Below are 18,586 nucleotides of genomic sequence, written 5' to 3'. Positions count from 1 at the left end.
TCAGCAGCGCTGTAAATCAATGCTGGAGTTAAGTTTTGGCTTCATAATTAAACACAGTTAATCTCACACAATAAGTATCGATTCAGCCGCGGGCCTTGAGAGGGAAAAATACCTTTGGCTTTTTATTACTAATGTAGGAGATTTAGAGGGCTTTTATGTGGTATTTGGTGGTGCTCCAACGCTAAATGAGCACAATGAGGGATCAGGAGAGGATTTCATGGACAAAACAAAGGTTTCAGATGTGTTTCTGTGCTCATTAACAGAGTTCAAAGCACAATAAGCATCAATTATAACCACGGGGAACTATTCAGGTTGAACCCACTTTGTTTCTAGAAGCTGTTCTTCAGTTATTTATCTTATATTAAAGCCAACACTGCAATAAATTACTGTAAACGTATGAGGAAATTTCAACAGTAAAATCCAGTTGTGTTCAAATACAGTACTGTGAAAAACTGACCTGTAAAATAACAGTAAAATACCACCAAACATGCTGTCCTTGCTTCTCATGGCATAGACTGGTTCAGATAAACTGTAAATCAATGGAAATATACTGGCAGCAGCATGGCCTGTATTTTACAATTTCAACCTATTCAAAATTCACATTTACATACTGTATCCAATAAACAGTATTATACTGTAAAAGTAAGTAACAGTGCATGCACTGTAAAATAAGATATTTTACAGTAAAACGTTTCACCATTCATATATATAAGCTGCAGAATATCTGGCTACCTCCCTGTACCCAGCCCCTGCATCTGCTGCCATGCATAAGTACTGCACGCAGACTTTCAGGATGATGTCTGATCAGCCCTCAGTCTTTAAAATAATCTGAGGAGGGATGAGGTCAAAGCCCAGATGTCCATAACAATCTTCTGCTTAGTTAAATGCCATCTATAATAATAATAATAATAATAATAATAATAATAATAATAATAATAATAATAATAATGATAATAATAATAATCTTTATTTATGTAGCACTTTTCAAAAGCAATGTTGCAAAGTCCTGTACACAATAAAAATGCAATGAATGAAATACAAGAGAAGAAATGAAAAAGGAGTAAGAGGAATGTGTGTGTGTGTGTGTGTGTGTGTGTGTGTGTGTGTGTGTGTGTGTGTATATATGTATATATATATGTATATATATATATATATATATATATATATATATATATATATATATATATATATATATATATATATATATATATATATATATATATATATATGTATGTATAAATCCCCTCCAATCATCTAATGAAGAAATAAATACAACTACAAAAGATAAGAATTTGAGATTCTGCCAATGTACTGTGAAAGAAAAAAGTTAAAGGTAAAATAAAATAAATGCAGCATTTTTAATTAAAACACACTCAGATAGAACCTCCAGTAAAAGCACATTGATAAAAATGTGTCTTTAAAAGAGATTTAAAAGAGGACAAAGAGTTAGCCATTCTGATCTCCTCAGGCAGTTTGCTCCACTAGATGGGAGCTCTGACTAACCTGACACGCCAGACGTACAGTTTTATATGTCCGCCACAGAAATATTTCACAAGTCCGTCTGGGTAGCAGCTCTTCTGATTTGTTTTCAGAGGCGGGACTTAAAAAAAAATCTGCATCTGGTGATTGGACGACCGTTCTGATTAACACACTCACCACGGACCAATCCACATCAAGCCACGGTATGACGTAGCTTATGTGAGCCGATGCTTCTGAGAAACAATAGATGAACATCTACTGAATCACGAGAAACAGCTGTAAAAAAGACGTTAGACGACAGCTTCCGTTTTTATAAATTGAACTTAAGAATCAAAGGAACGCTGACAAGTACAAAAGTCTGCTGACATCACGTCTGCTCCCACAGCTCCCGCCTCTCTTCCCTTATTGGGCCTGTCAGAATTTAGCCGAGTGAAATCATTGGTCATTGGAGCCTGGCAAGATGGACCTGCAGGAGGTCAGAAATTGAATCAGGCAGGTCCATCTGCTCTGCAAGGTTAAGTTCTGACAGAGCCAGCTCACCTTTGGTCTTCAGCCTTGACCTTGGAATTGCAAGCAGAGCCTTGGCTGAGGACCTTCATTTAAATGAAGGTATCATTTATTATCTGTCAAAGTTAGAACATTGATCATACATGTAATCCATTATACAGTAGTATACTGTAAATTACAGTACCTTTACTGTAAAATAACAGGAAATTGCATCAGTTTACAGTGATTTTTTTTTCTTGCTTGTCAGTAAGCTCTGGCCTAAAGTAAAAGTTATGGCATTATTTCAGGATTTGTTGTAAATTTCCTTAAGTTCTGATTTTAACCTCTCTGAGACTTTATCTCCTCTCATGCATGAAATGGATCAGACCCATGAATAGTCAGAGCTGTTTTCCTGAGCCAGAATCCACCTCCTTAGTCAAGCCTGTTGCTTTCAGGGATGGTGTCAGGCACATGAGTGTCCTCTTACCTGACTCTTAGAAATGGAGCACTTTCTTGAGTATGCTTGTGGCAGTTTCAGCGTAAACACAGATTTCACTCTAAAACCTGATAGGAATTTCAACTATCTTTGGTTCGAATCAAAACATAGCCCTTGTCTGAATATTTCACCACCATGAAGAGCACCATCCTATCCATTAAGGTTTGTCACAGTGCAGAGGAGTTCATTTCAAAGTGTGTTAAGATTAAAGAGAGCTCAAGGTGTTGAGGAATTTGTGATTTCCCCAAACCAAGAAGACAACAGTCAATAACCTGAGAACGATCAGTTACTCAATCTCATAGAATATCAATCTCATCTCCCTTTAAAGCAAAGATTGGCCCGAGAAAAGCTCATTTAAGTGATGTATCTGCCAGTTTTTTAATGAAAGAAAAGCCAAGCATCAAGCATCAGAGTTTATCTCTGAAATGAGCCATTAAAGTGAGGAGTTATTTTCCACAGTTATTACCTTCAGGAGGATAAACAGATCATTTCTGCCTAATGGAACAAGGCAGGGCGCTTTAATTTGCTGCTCGCTCCGGCTATAGATCAGCCTCCATGCATGCATCTCTGTGTGTTTGTGTGCAGTGCTTTGATGAGGAGCTAATGAAACATGCAGCTCAGTGTAATTTGATGCACTCCTGAAATGAGCTCAGGTTTGACAGTGTTTGTGCGGTGAAGGGTTGTTAGGGGAGTAATTAGATCCATGCGTGTGTGTACATGTCATTTATCTTGCTCGGTGCAGTATACGTCTGATATTACACGCTGACAATGTGAATGGACGGTTTCATGGTGACTCAATAATGATTGGTTGAGTAATCTATAAACAAGCTGAGTGAAAGTAATTGGTAAATATCTGATTTTACTCCTTTTTCAGCAGGTTTCATCTAATCCAACATACTGTGTATCTGACTCTCTTGGTCCTCTATCATGAACCAGTGTTTATTTAGGCTTGTACAAAACAAGCCATTAAATAACAGAGAAAGTCCAACCTTGGATCTGTTTCTCTCACTTCCCTGCATCACACAGCTTTTCACTGCATGTCCTCTGAAACCAGAGATCTTTTAATCTTTACTTCAAAAGCCACAGTTTGGGGCATAAACATGACACGGAGACTTTATAGACACAAAAAGACGATGTGTGAAAGCAGCAGGGGTGGATGAAGCGGCTTTAATCAGAAGTAAAGGTGCGAATAAAAGAAAACAGTTTCATAGAGTTGAAAGTCTTCATCACAAGCCTAAAAGTTTGTGTAACTGAGGACATTCTTCTGATGTTGATTGCACAGTTTCTATTTGAATGTCTTTGTTCTTCCTGTGTTGCCTGCAAACCTCTTTAAACTCTCCTCCAATTCAGTTCCTCTGTTAAGCTATATCTAATTTAATCTTGGTCATATGCTTTCTCAGTGATGCTCGCTCTGTTCTGTACTGATGCTCGCTCTGTTACTGATGCTCACCCTTCCTTGGCTTTTGCATTTACTATTTTTAAATTGTATTTAACCAGGAATACCTCTTTTAGGTTAAAAAATCTCTTTCACAAGGGTGTTTTGATCAAAACCAATCAAATCAACAAAGTGTAAAAATCATGTCAACAAAGTCTTGATCAGATAACAGAGACTCATCAGTCAAAGCTGAGGGGGAATATCTGCTTAAGGCCTAAATGCTGCTGTTCATCAAGAATCAGGTAGAGGCTGGCTGCAGAAAGACCAGAAACCACGTACACACCAAGCCACAAAACAGGGTTTTACGTTTTTAGAATACAATAACATAAAATTTAAAATAATAATAATAATTAAAAAAATTAACAAAAACATGTTTACAGCCTGGTTTTTAAATAAAAGCAGAACTTAAATTGTTACAACAGAAACAATGGCATACTATTGTGTTGTTCTTGTGCCACTGAATCTACTAAATCCACTGACTGCCCTTTAAAGTAATGTGCATCTGTTGCACCACTTCTTCAGTCATGGAAAACACATCCAATATGTACCCAGATGATTAGCCCACCTCTATTTTGGCAGAAGACTACCAAAGACTCTACAGTTATGTAGCCAACTACAGGCTTGGCATGCATATTACAGCATTTTCAGTCCCTCAGCATTTCTGTCTGGATGCAGATTTATTTCACAGACCTTTTTTTGTTGTTGTTGTTTTGGGATTTTAGCGGAAAGGATGTCATGTAAACGGCCCCATAGAGTCACAATTTTGTCCAGTCAGAGGCACAGCTCAGCTCACATGACTGATGGGTGCCCTACAGCTGTTAGGAAGGAAGCTCAAAGCCCGGGTCATATCCAATATGGCCTTCACCACTGGTTGGCTTCATCACTCTGTATCGGGAACAGGCGGGTCACAGAGCAGAAACTGCAGCCTCAAGCATTTAAAAGAAAAAAAAAAATCAAAACAGGAGGGTGAGCAGGTTAAGGATCCCCATATAAATAAGGACATGCAGGGATTTAGTCGTTGGGACAGTGCTAACCAGCCAGTGCAAGCAGTGATGAGTTAGAGACGCAGGCCATGTCCACTGGTAGCCAAACAAAAGGGAAACCGCATACAAATGCATTTAGGCCTGTCATCCACATCAAACTACAATTTTATGTCACTAAAAATGATGTTTTCTAAAGACAATGTCTTCTAAAAACCCAGGCCAAAGTGAAGCTTTAGAAAAGCTCTGCTTTCATGGTTTTGTGTATACGCCAGGAAACACAGTTTTTGGCTCTCCAACATCACAGCTGAGTGACAGGGGCTCATTCTGATTGGCTAGCACTGGTTTCACATCTGAAAAACATTGACACCTCCTTGGGTTTTATGGTGCACCCAGAGTAGAGTGACCACAAGTTAAGTTAATGCTTATGCCCAACAATTATAAGAAGTAACTGCGAATTACTAATATATCAAGTTGATAATTAGCTTTTTAGAGTCAAGGTATATGTTTCAGTCAAAGTGAGGAAGATAAATTATTAAAGGATGAAGACAGACATGTGTATCTAGCAGTTTCTCTACAGATAATTGAAGGAGGGCTGATCACCCACTTGATGAATGCCAGTCGCAGATTGCAGACAGAGACAGAGGATGGACAGCAGCCAACAAGAGGGGAGACAACATCCTTAGAGAAACTTTGTTAGTGACTATATATTGGTGCTGAGATAGAGAGACACGGTCAGTCTCATGAACAGTCTCTGCAAAATGATGTGACCAGAGGCGGCACCAGAGATCTCTGCATATTCTACATTAACAAATTTGTGTTCAATCGAGAACTATGATGCCCCCTGATCCTTCCCCATCAGCCAAGTGCACAGAAAGAGGTAAAAGGGGAATGGAGTCAGATTGATCATTTTTAAGGTATTTTGGTCACACACATAGCACCTGATTTCCAACACCGGTTATGTTTGGATGAGGCAGGTGCCAACATCATCTCTGTCTCTGCTTCCTTCATCCAGCCTGTATCACTCAATGTGGTTCAACACCAGATCTTCTCCTGATTTGATTTTGAGTATCAAAGTTTGATACCAGAAATTGTAATGGAATAAAACTGCATCATGGCTTCCTGTTAAAACCAATCTGTTCATGTGTTTGTTTTGTTGTTGCAGGTAACGGTGAGCAGGGGAAGCCGTTTCCTCTTACGGAAACCGACCGCATCGATCAGGCCTACAGGGAAAACGGTTTCAACATCTATGTCAGTGACCGCATCTCCCTCAACCGCTCCCTGCCTGATATCCGCCATGCAAAGTGAGTCCTCTGAGTGTGTGTGTGTGTGTGTGTGTGTGTGTGTGTGTGTGTGTGTGTGTGTGTGTGTGTGTGTGTGTGTGTGTGTGTGTGTGTGTGTGTGTTTGCCTCCAGGTCAGAAAAATAATTTGTGCTGTGCAGTCTGCTCTGAATGCATCAGCTTGCTGATGCAATTCTTTCTCTTAAATTAAAAATCTGTTTATGTGGTTCATTTTCATTTCATCCAAGCTTCTAACATTTCAAAGATGAAGAGTTCACTCCTCAGACGTGTCCACTCAGGATGGAGTCTCTTATTTTCTCCTACAAACTTTCAGCTGACTGGAATGAGGAAACGTTGAAAGCAGAGGCAGCTAAACTAGTGTGAAATCATTTGAACACCTTTAATAAAAATAAAGCAGCATGTAAATATTTGCTTGATGTGGTGCATGAAAAGAGGTGAAAAGGTAACGCCATGCTGTAGCAAGCTGATGGCTTTATAATCTCCATCTGAGTGGGAACACGATGTGGGAACAGCAGGTCACACAGAGGTTATCCCCTCGCTGTATTTGTTTCTCACTCTCGGCTCCTTCAGCCATAAAAAAATGACAGAAAGTTTCACAAATTCTCCCCAGAAGTCGTCAGGACTCCAGTGACCTATGGACACCCTTTCAATCTGAAAGCGGATTGCAAAAGGCCTTTAATCACAGCTTTTCTGTGGCTTGACGAGACCTTTCCTCTGACACTTGACCTTCTCTTCTCTTTCATGTGGAAAGCAGCTTTGAGTATTTCCTTTCTGCCGGCATCCTCACAGCGACTGATTCTTTTATCAAAGTTTATAAAGAAGGCCTTACTGGACCTTACACATTCCTCACCCTGACAGGTATGAAGGCGAAAATAAATAAATAACAGCCTGTGTTCAGTTCAAAGGCTTACTGATGGCGATGCAGGCGTGGATGAGAATCTTCCTTTAGAGTAGTTTTGGTATAAACTGAGGCAGATCTTTTCCTCCCCTCTTAGTTTTTTAAAACTGGTAAATCTTAAAAATAAGGTTACCAAGAGTATCCTAAACCAAAGCCCCGTTTCCACCAAGCAGTCCAGTTTCTAAACTGGACCGCTGATATGGGTTGGCTCGGTTAAGCTTGGTCCTGTATACCTTGTTCACAGCTTACCATGCCCTGTCGTGGTAGGCGCCGGCGGCATGTAAACCGGATGCCAACAGCCGCATCAGTAACATAATAGTGTGATAATAGTGTGAAGAAGTTAAAGACTCTGCACAAAGTCGTTACTAGAGGAGGGGTGACCAACTCATAAGACCTACTTTTCAACAACTTTAAAGGCTTGAATTGAGTTTGAAGTCAAGTTGAGTTTCCAAAAAGTCTTCTTTTTCCATACTTCATATTTGCCTATCAATTTATTGCTTCCCAGATTACTTAGTAGGCAGATATTATGTGCAAAGAGGAGAGAGGATAAAGGTGTACTACTTTGGTAAAAGTCAGAACTTCAGGATTGTTCATGGACTATCTATCTATCTATCTATCTATCTATCTATCTATCTATCTATCTATCTATCTATCTATCTATCTATCTATCTATCTATCTATCTATCTATCTATCTATCTATCTATCTATCTATCTATCTATCTATATAAATGTTTCTTACTGATAAATGGACTTGTGGTGGTAGAGGGCATCCGTTTTTGGAATTAGTTTGTGACAATATTTCATTTCATGTACATCTGCTGTGGTTTGGAACCAGCTGTAGTAAGCTAGCCTCTAAAAACAGTATTCAGAGACAGATGAACACTCAAAGTGAATTTATTGTTGAAGGAGAAGGAAGGTGGATGGAAGTAACCCAGTGTCAGAGATGAGAGGGAGAGATCTGTGGAAAGGTGTGGGCATGAGGCCTGAGGCTTGAGGTGGGGTCTGGTGAATAACCAGTGAGAGTGTGGCAGAGTGGCAGACAGCCAGACAGGCAGGCAAAACACACCAAAAACAATAAAAGTCAAGTCTTGCTGACTTGAGAAAAATTCTAGAGAGAGTTGGCTGTAACCCTGGGGAAGCTGAAATACTCTGGCACTGGAACAGTCTCTTACCAGAGTTTTAGACTTTGTACTCATGTAGTTGGGTATTTTCAAAACCGTAAGCTGTGTGGCCTGTTGGGTCAGGTAGGGTCTGATCCTCCTTGTGTTATAGAGAGCATAATATCAGGAGGATCAGATTCCTTTTTACTGACTTATACATGAAACCATGAAATCAGAGTTTTCTAAAATCTTCACTTTGGCCAGAGTTTTTAGAAAATATCTATTTAGTGACGTAAAACAGTGGTTTGGTGTTGGTGACAGGCCTAAACGTACAGAAATATGTACAGTTTACAGATACCTGGTTATGTGAAGACATGGCTTAAGTGCTGGTGGTGAGTGCCATGATGAAGGACGAGTGTGCAGGTACAGGTGGAGCCATTGCAGGAGTGAGCCGTCCAATCTCTGTGGAAGGGATAGAGAGAAATATTTGGTCATGTGTATGCCTATCAGGATATCCCCACCAAAAGGAACATTTGTGTCCTGTGCATGGTTTGCTTGCAAGGAATCTTGGTCTTTTGAGTACATAAAGTCCTTGCTGTAAAATGTCACACACTGGTGGTTGGCCAGTACCAGCCCCATGGCGCAAATAAAGGTGACTGCTACCTGCTCAGGGCTGTTGTTGCTGTTGTTGTTGCTGCTGTTGCTATGGATACAGGAAGAAGCAGAAATGACACACATTGTGTCATGATGTTCTCAAGATGCATCAAGATCATAGACTGTATAAAACATGGACGTAGTCTCGCCGACGTCACCCGTCTGTTTCTGAAACAGAAAATTGGCTATAGCGGCCATAGGGGTAGTGGCAAGGGCTTCGCCCACAGCCATAGGGCGCCGGCCATCACGTAACCCTCAGCTGTGCCTCTTATTGGGGAAGCTCACGATCTTAATATCCTCTGAATGGCAGCGTCAGAAAAAAATTCACCCCCCGTACAGCGGAAGCCGATAGTAAAATTAGCGACTCAGAAAGGAGATGTTTTTTGAACCAGGCTGTAAATAGGTTAATTTCTGCTTTGAAAATGGCTTTTTTTGGCTTGGTGTGTATGTGAATTCCGCTACTTCCGGAGCCAGCCTCAAGCGAACACTCCAGAAACAGCAGATTTTAGCAGATTTTTCATATTCTCAGACCGGAGGTTGCCACTTGATCAAGACGTTGTCTGTGCGTCGCTGTTTTGATCGGGGTACCATGTAAACAGGAATAACCCTGTTTGCTTACATATGTTAACGGGTTATTCCAAATGCTTCAGAAACTGGGATATTGACCTTAACCCGAATATTGACTGCATGTAGATGTAGCAAATGAAGTAACTGCTCTTTACTGACTCCTTTGGTTGCCACTGGCTGGGTTATTTTCATAGATCGATTAATTTAAAACTAGGATTTAGGGTCATCTGATCAGTTTGTGCACATGTTTTGGAGCTAAATACTGATGTGTTGCCCAGGATTACCTGTAAAAGAGAGTTCATATCTCAATAGGAATATTTCTGGTAAAATAAAGGTTAAATATATCAACAATCACAGTATTAGGCTCATGAATGACTCATCTCAGTCAGGTTTGGTGCATGTTCAGGTCATAGTTGGTCATAACTTAGTCCAATGCAAGAGACAGTGCTGATTTAGTTTGCTTCCAGTTGGTACATTTGGACCCTGGAGGCTTGACCTCATCATTGCCTGCATTGGTGCAAATTGCTAACCTAATGTGGACATTTTATACTGTTAAAAAAAACGTACATGTTTTATTGTATCTAGATATTTTTGAAAATAGAGCTGATGACTTTGATTTCTGATTTATAATCTGTCACCAGCTTTGGCATGTGTGCTGTTGCAGGCAGGAGCAGACAGAGAAGGAAGCACACACACAAAAAAATCCTGTTATCTCTAGAAGATGGGTGCAAAACTTTGTGACTTGGCACCTTCAGGCTCAGGGATGCGACTCCAGCGTCATGCTTTCCTACTTCACATGCATCATTCTCCACAATCGCCTGGCAAATGTACCCTTCCTGTATGTGCTGCAGAATTTCTGGCTCCCCCTCTGCACCATCTCTGCCTGACAGTATTTGCTTTGTAAAATAATCTGTGAGGAGGTATGAGGTCAGAGCCCAGAGGTCCCAAACAATCTTCTGCTCAGAAGGGGATTTTCAGGCTCAGTTACACATTCAGATATAAGGAATCAGTTATTAACTGTGACGTAAATTGGTCTGGATGATACACAGTTAGATCCCTCCTCATGTCAGGAATGGTTAGAAAGGAAACTTGTCATGCTGCTGCAGCATGACTCAATAATATTAAAGAAACCGAGCGTGCAACGTGACGTTTGACAGCCTGTTTTATGGTCAGGTGAATGCAGTGAGTGAATGAGCGGTATTAGGGCTAAATGTAGCCCTGTGGCTGCCTCACGCCTGTCGCTCTCCTGTGACCAATCAAACAGACACACCTGCTCTCCTCATGCACCAGTGGCTGCTTCCTCTCCGCTCTCTTTTCACCCAGAAGCCCCCGCAGGCAGTAGCTGGTGATTGGCGTGTCGACTGTGCCTCGGAGGCAGCCAGCTCCAGACATACAACTGACACATTTGATTTCAGCACACTGGCAAGATTTAATTGAAGCACACACACATACACATACACACCTGCATCCCCTGTGGGATTGGATGGGGTTTGTTAAGAGTAACCAGCCAGCTGCCTGTCGATCACGCCGCCTGCCTGTCTCCCAACGCTCATATTTGAATGTGCGACACGCAGACCGATGTTCAGCACAGACATTGATCGACTGACACAGCTCACTACACATTTCCTCCCTCTCCCCGCTGCGAGGGAACATAACTCTCTGCCCATGATTAGCTGCTCTGCAAGGGTCCTGCTGCGTGCTGTGATGATGGTGTACAAGGTGATCTGTGTAACCCGTCATCACAGCACATGTTGGCAGCTGATAACAGCTGTATATGCTGCAAATAATAAACTTACATCTGCCTGGAATTCAGGAGACACTCTTTAGAGGTAGAGCTGTGGAGGCTGGTGCACTGAGCTGGATTCAGGGGCTGAGGGATGAATTATTAACAGCTGCTGTAACTCTATCCAAATACAGATTGTCCTCCCTGGGGAATCGACCGAACCAGTCTGTACACTAACGAATTTAACACAGAGAAACAATATTTTTTCAAAAAATGTGTTTATTCAAATAAACACATGAATACACTTTCGTCATTTTTGTCCATTTTAACAATTTTCATGCACATTTTTTTCTGATGTTGTGATTTGAAAAACAAGTAGATGCAACAAAATTAATGACTTCAGTCCTTCACCATATCACATGCATGCTCTAAGGCCTATCTAGAGCTAATTCAGTTTCCACTGCATGTTCTTCCATTATTTAAAACCAGGGATAGACTAATTATCAGCTGGGCTGATTAGTGGCACCGATATCTGTCATTTTGAGGCATATCAACATCAGCCTTTTTTTAATCCGATGTCAAATAAGATTTTAATTGATGGGCTATTGCAGTTAGTGTCGTGACTTTCTTACCATGAAATTATTATACCTTTTACAGACACACAAAAACCACTCTTCTTATCAATACCCACCCAGTATGTTTACCTGCCTCTTTAGAAATAATTTAAACTGCAAATATCAAGGAGTTGCTTGTTGCTGTTTCTCTGCATGGAGTTTCTCCATCTTATCTATGGAAGCCCTAGATGGTCAAAACACTCACAAACACACACAAACTTAAAGTCATGAAAAAACTTAACAAAACCATAATGCAACCGTATTGCATGCCCATAAAAAGAATCACAAATTTAGTCCAGTTTTATTGCATTTGCATTGAAAAACTTACTTATTTATTACTTATACTTACCCATTTACTGGAGAGAAGTTCAGGGAACTTTTTCTCTTTTATAGACTTTTTATTTAACTTTATAAGACATGATGCTGAGCCTGGAAGATGTTTAATAAACATATGCTTGAGGACATTTCAATGAGGTTAAGTGTAAGAGTTTGTATAACTCAAAATTTGATGCCAATATTTTCACTTTTACTGCAAATGAATATTGGCTCCAAATATAGGTGATCTGCCTCCTTGACTCCTAATAATCAGTATCGGCATTGGCCCTGAAAGAAAAAAACGATAGAAAAAATCAATCTCTAGTTAAAACAGTTCTTTAAGGTGACAGCGGCCTGTAGGTGTCAGTTTGCAAGAGCCACAACATGAGTGCAAATGCCTTAAAATCAAAGGCAAATGCCACAACGCAAATGTAAGGCAAATGGAAGAACAGTCACAATGGAAGTTAAATTGAGTAATCCCAATGAACACAGAAAAGTTGTGATAGTTAGTGAATGGTTTTCTTTTTTGACTTCAGCTATGACAAATAAAGATAATCATTATTACTTTTCATATGACTGATTCATAGAGCAAAATATCAGCTGACACTATCAGTAAATAAAGAATATGAGTACTGTGAAGGATATCACAAGGTATGGCCCCTACGCAGCTATATTAATCACAACCGAAGTTTAAAAAGAACTCTAATTTTTACTGTCAGGCTAATTTCTAGTAGCTATTTTCATTGGTTTGAAGGCAACTGATCAATATTTACATGGAGGCAGCTGTCCCCATAGGCTGCAGTAATTACAGTGGATCCAAGCACAGAAAGAGTCAGGTAATGGGGTCTATTGAACAAGAGAGTGAAGTGGCATGTGGGTTTAATTCAGCTGTAACAAAACGCTACCCTCCAGCCTCAAACACATCACCTCGGCATCCTGAGGTCTGTAGAAGATGGATCTCTGATTGAAGGATGTGAATGAAATGCTTGTTTTATATCATAATCATAAACAATTATATTCTTGTTTGTTTTCTTTGTGAAGGTGCAGACAGAAGCTATACTCAGAGAAACTCCCCAACACCAGCATCATCATCCCGTTCCACAATGAGGGCTGGTCGTCTCTGCTCAGGACGGTTCACAGCGTGCTCAACCGCTCCCCCCCACAGCTCATTGCAGAGATCATCCTGGTGGACGACTTCAGCGACAAAGGTACAGAGGACACACTCTCAGCATTAAATCACACACACACACACACCTGTCTGCTTTAAGACATGTCCTCAAACATCCATCAGCCATCAGATCATGGTGATGGTGATGGTGGAGGCTGGAGCCTGCTGATGGATAAGCTGGTTACCTTTCAATCACAGAGCTTCCTCAGAAATGGTCAAGCATAAGTATTGTTGTGTTATGAATCTTTGCAATGAGATAGTTTTCTGGCCTTGTTCCTTATATTTGACGGGAAACTTGTGGACAGTGACTCCAATTTCCCTGAAATTGAGTTAATCATACGCTGAAGTGTTTGGTGTCATCATTTCTGAAGATGTTGCTGTGTTATTTTGATTTCTAATGAGTGAAGGAGACAAATAAGCTGAGTTTTAATGTTTTTAAAAGCAGCAACCGCTGGTCTTTAGAAATGAAGCCTATAGGAAAGTGTCTAAATTGTAATTTCTGGAGTGTCCACTAGAGGCTTGCTGCAGCAATAGTAGAAACCACATACACACCCATTCAAAAAGCCAATCTTTACTGCAGAAATAAACATGTTTACAGCCTGATTCAAAACATAATTTCAGTCTGAATAGATAATTTCTCTATCAGCACACACTGAAGAGGGGTTAAACTTTTTGAACTCATCCATTTGAAAGATTATGAGTTTTGCAAAAGCATGGCGAAATAACTGTTGGTAAGGAAAGGAGACCTGCCTTAACTCTTCCTCTTTGTACTTTCTTTGTTGACCAAAGTTTGGTTAATTTTGCATTCTCAATATGAAGTCTGCTGATGTTTGACTTCTGAAATGTCTGACATCTTAGTGAGTACATTCATGTTTTATTAAGTCTAGAGTGTTGAAACCATCAGGGACTAAACACTGAAACATAAAAGGATTGTGAGTCAAACTTCAGGAAAAAAGAGGACTTAATCCACTGATCTACAGAGACTCAAAAGTTGTTTACTACTTGTCCAACTGTGTGTAACGGCTTCTGCAAGCTGTGCTTTTGGGATATCATTGTTGTATTGACACTTAACATGGATTTTTTTCAAATAACTGTTTCTTCAAAAGCTGCTAAGGAAGAGTGATAAATGATTTGTAAACTTTGGGGTTTGCTGAGGTGAGTCCAACAGGATTATTCAAAGTAATGCGTGAAACTTGGCTGACACTATGAAAAAAATCACTGTAAAATAATGGTAAAACACTGGCAACAGAAATGGCCAGTATTTACAGTGCATTTCCTGTAATTTATTTGTAATTTATACTACTGTTTATTAAATTCCGGTAAATGAATGTGAAATGATGGTGGAATACTGGCGACCCTGCTGCCAGTATCTTATTGTTTTTGTTTTTTTTTACAGCAAAGTAATTTCTGTTGTTGCAGCACTTTGCAACCCTGTGTAAGGAGGCAATGCAGTGAATAAAAGACTCTGTTGTTCATTAAGATGTTGCGAGGAGGGCACAGGCTGTCTGTGCTCCAATTAAACTACTGTCCCGGTGGGGTATTTTACAGTTAACTGAGAGGAAAAAAAAAAACTACATGGCTGTTCGAAGTAGAGCACAGACAACTGTTCAGTGCCATTGAGCACAGAGAGCCTGTCAGTGTCACGTGGAGCAAAGACGGTTGGCCCGTGCCGTGTGGTGTGCAGACAGACCATTTACCCAATGCAATATATATATATACAATTGGGGTTCAGATCCACTACATGTCCTCCTCACTCATGGTTACAAAACACCATCACAACAAAATATACTTTGCTGTAAAATAACAGTAAGATACTGGCAGCAGGGTTGCCAGTATTCTACTATTATTCTACAGTGAAATATTTTATAGTGCTGTGTTTAAGCGTTACAGGATTTTACAGTTAAAATTTCTAAGTAAATGTGCAGTTATTTGCTACAGTGTGAGACATCGTGAGCCTACAGGCCTGAGCTCAGAAAGTATAAATCCCTGCTGCAAATATCTGTTGATTGTGTTGCATATCTGCAGATTTTGCACAAAAAAACTGTAGAGTCACATGTAATCAGACAGCCAACAGAGAGACTTGCTTCAGTTGCAGGTGATAAAGAGGGAATCTTCAGCACTTAGTGAAACAACTTTGGTCTGCATATTTGCAGATCTGAGTAACATTTGAGATTTGCACTTTTGCAAAGTTTCTGGATCCTCAGATATAATTTCAGATTCTAGAGATTTTTTTTTTTTTTTTTTTTTTTCCCCGGGAGTGACTCATTTACGATAAAAAGCTCAATCATCCACAACAAAAGTACAGATGATGATTCGAGTTAATTGCTCATTGAAGAAAGAAGTGATATATTTTCTTCTGCACTGTGCACCACCTTCTGCAGCAGTAGCTTTCCATTGTTAAATAGCTTTGTGTGCATGTGTGTGTGCCTGTGTGTGTGCACCTGTCTGCATGTAATTTCCTCTCTCACTCTGCCTTCACCGGCCCTTTTAAGAAAGTGTTTAATTCCTTGTTAATTAGTGCTCTCTGTCACGGTCCCTCGTTGAAGGATGTGTTTACCTCTCGTCTCAGCGGTAATGAGATGTTCCGCTGCCTCAGACTCATTTAGAGGTTAACACCCATCAGAGCTCTGAGACCCAGCCCTCCCTCTGCTGCTGCTGCTGAAGAGAAATGGTGAAAGTACACCGATAATCGTCTGCAATTTAAAACTAAAGAGCATCTAAACTCCTGTTATTCTAAAAAGAAAGTGTACAATTAGGAACAAAGAGTGGTTGTAATCAACAAATTTAATTTGAAGATGTGAAATTACCTCAGACTGCAGCTTCAAATTGTGTTTTATTTGGAGATTTAAATGCTTTTTGGCTGAGAATCAACATAATCTCTGATGGATCTGCTTCATCTGAGCCTCATTATCTCTTTATACCTCCCCAGTGGTCTGTTTATTCCTAACTTTAGGGTTATAAAGGTAACCAATCATCATTCTAGGAGCAATAATTCACAGAAAAGAATCTTTCACTGCTCTGATTTCAGGGTATGGTTTCACACCAGGATCTGACACCCTCTCATATCTGAAGATATTGTGGTCACTGCAGGTGACTGAGGGGTGAGGTATCTGGAGGGGTCATCGTTTCCAGTACATCAGCTCCATTTCTGTTGAGAATGATAAAAAAAAAAAAAAAAAAAGGTGGCACAGCCGTAAGATTAAAGATAAAAGAAGTAGAAGCACGGATATCTGACCAATCAGATGTCCTTCTCTGGTGTATTCTTACAGGAAAGTGATCAGGAAATAGATAATGACAACTTAATGATGCTCTTGTTAGATTGTCACACTCAGACCTAGAGTGGAAGTTGTAGGTCAAAAGGCTGGCTGGAAAAGGTGTAGTTTAATCCCAAAACATAGGAAAAGGTAGCAGGACAAAGTCCATTTGATGCAAAAATGAAGTGTTTTTATTCTTTCCTTGCAGAGTCAAGGGATTTATGAGGAAATAATTTGAATGCGGCTGAGAATTATTTACAAACACTTGCCAGATGCAGCATTGACTCTGCATATCACCACAGCCCTTCTCTGACTGCTGAGCCAGTGTCGATCCCCTCCGTGTAAAGGCTAAGCCCCTCCCACTGGACCATACCATTTTTAATTGGAATCAGTGAAGCAATCAATTCAAGCAAGAAGGCTATTTTTCAAACCATGACCCATTGCAAAGTCTTTTTACATTTATTTACCACACATTAAGAGATTTATCACAGCATTCACATAATACCCAAGCTAGGAATGAATTTAACATTTAACACCCCATCAGTTGGCATGGTGCAGTAGGATGAACTGAGCATGCTTGCTGCTTATTTCTTAGTCATTAAAAAAGACAGCCTGAAACTATGCTTGGATCCTTTATCACTACCTAGCACCAGGAAGCACTGTGGTTAGAAAGAAATTAGATACACAGAAATGCATCATAAACAATCTTTAAACAATGAAGCTAACTCAAAACAATAATAATGTGACTGTTTATGTTTCTGTCAAACTTTATAGGGCAAATAGCACAGACTACTTACTTAGATGTTAAATGTAGTTCAGTGTGTACACCGGAGACTTAAGAAATAAAATTGACATCATCTCGAATTGAGGTCAAAACTGCTCCCCATTGTGACAGGCTGCAGTCTAGGTCAAAAACTCTGTCTCCCCAGTCATCCTAGAAGAGCTGTGGACACACTATAAATAATAAATACACCTCTGAGAAATGTTTTAACATCTGTATGCTGTGGTGATGTGAACATATTGCTGGGTGTTGTGTTTAAAAGGTCTTTTTTTTTAAGTTTCTTTTTTATAAGTTATTAGAGGTTAATAATGATTTACAGCTGCTGTCCTTGTGTATTTTTTTAGTGAATAGTAAGAAATGTCAGAAGGGACAGTCAAGAAAAGAATAGACTCTTCAAAGAAAAAAAAAAGGACATAAAATTGGACCTTTCCCAGGAAAAGTTATGAGACATAATGTTTCTCCAAGAGCAGAGAAGTTTGCCGCCAAGGACCTGAAGGAAAGGGAAAATTATTCCTGAGCTAAATGATGACAGTTTCTGATCAAAAGTCGTGCTTCTTATCTTTTATGCCTTTATTTTGAAAGGACTGGACAGTGGACAAAGCAGGAAACAATTCAAGAGTGAGGAGTGATATGCAAAAAAGGATGGGGGATGCCTGACTTCCCGTTGGTCATTTGATTTTTGGGAAATTTTTGTTTGCAAACCCCAGGATGACTTCTGAATGCCTGCTGAGGTGTTGATGTTAAAACACTCCAGCAATACATGGGTTTAACAGAAAACGTCTTCTGAGGAGTTTTCTACTAAAGCAATGATGATTCATGAAACCAATAACAACATTTTTAGGAGTCATGCAGAGGTTTAAAGATAGCTTCCTCTGAAACAGGGCGTAAAGAACAACAGCACAGTGTGAGAACAGCCTGGAGCCTGAGCTGGTCTGAGCCTTGTGTGGTCAGGATGGATGGGAGAACATTACAGAGCTCCAGGGAGGGATTTAACCTCTGCAGGCCTTCTGCTCTCACACTTTCTCTCACTGCCACCTTCCTTTAATAAGAAACCAGTCAAGCTTTAATTAAGGCTTAAGAGACACACAGACAGAGTGAACTCCAATAAGTCCTGGTCTCTGGATGAGAAGCTGGTGATACAATGTTAGAGAGAATAATCCAGGACAAGTTCTGAACAGAATACCACAAATCGATACTCGGCATTGACCCGCTGCATAATGGATTAGAGAGCAAGTGAAGAAGATTGAGTCATTATTAAAGCATGGTTCAAGCTTACAGTGAAGTGATTAATTTCTGATGTATACATGAATTCATCGAGCTGGGGAGCCATTCC

General features: G+C 40.0%; 1 protein-coding gene across 2 annotated transcripts in view; it reads left to right on the top strand.

The window, feature by feature from the left end:
• The window catches only part of LOC141791385 (polypeptide N-acetylgalactosaminyltransferase 10-like), a 92,181-nt gene that overhangs the window by 19,733 nt on the left and 53,862 nt on the right, over window positions 1-18,586 (top strand). For both annotated transcript variants that reach the window (XM_074671807.1, XM_074671806.1), the window contains exons 3-4: window positions 6,042-6,180; window positions 13,092-13,258. In XM_074671807.1, the coding sequence (XP_074527908.1) occupies window positions 6,042-6,180; window positions 13,092-13,258 (306 nt within the window). The remainder of the gene's footprint in view (window positions 1-6,041; window positions 6,181-13,091; window positions 13,259-18,586) is intronic.

Source organism: Halichoeres trimaculatus, unplaced genomic scaffold (assembly GCF_033239565.1).
Source record: "Halichoeres trimaculatus isolate MK-OKI-2021-1 unplaced genomic scaffold, fHalTri1.1 fHalTri1_scaffold_6, whole genome shotgun sequence".
NCBI lineage: Eukaryota > Metazoa > Chordata > Actinopteri > Labriformes > Labridae > Halichoeres > Halichoeres trimaculatus.
This window is presented reverse-complemented; position numbering and strand designations above follow the sequence as displayed.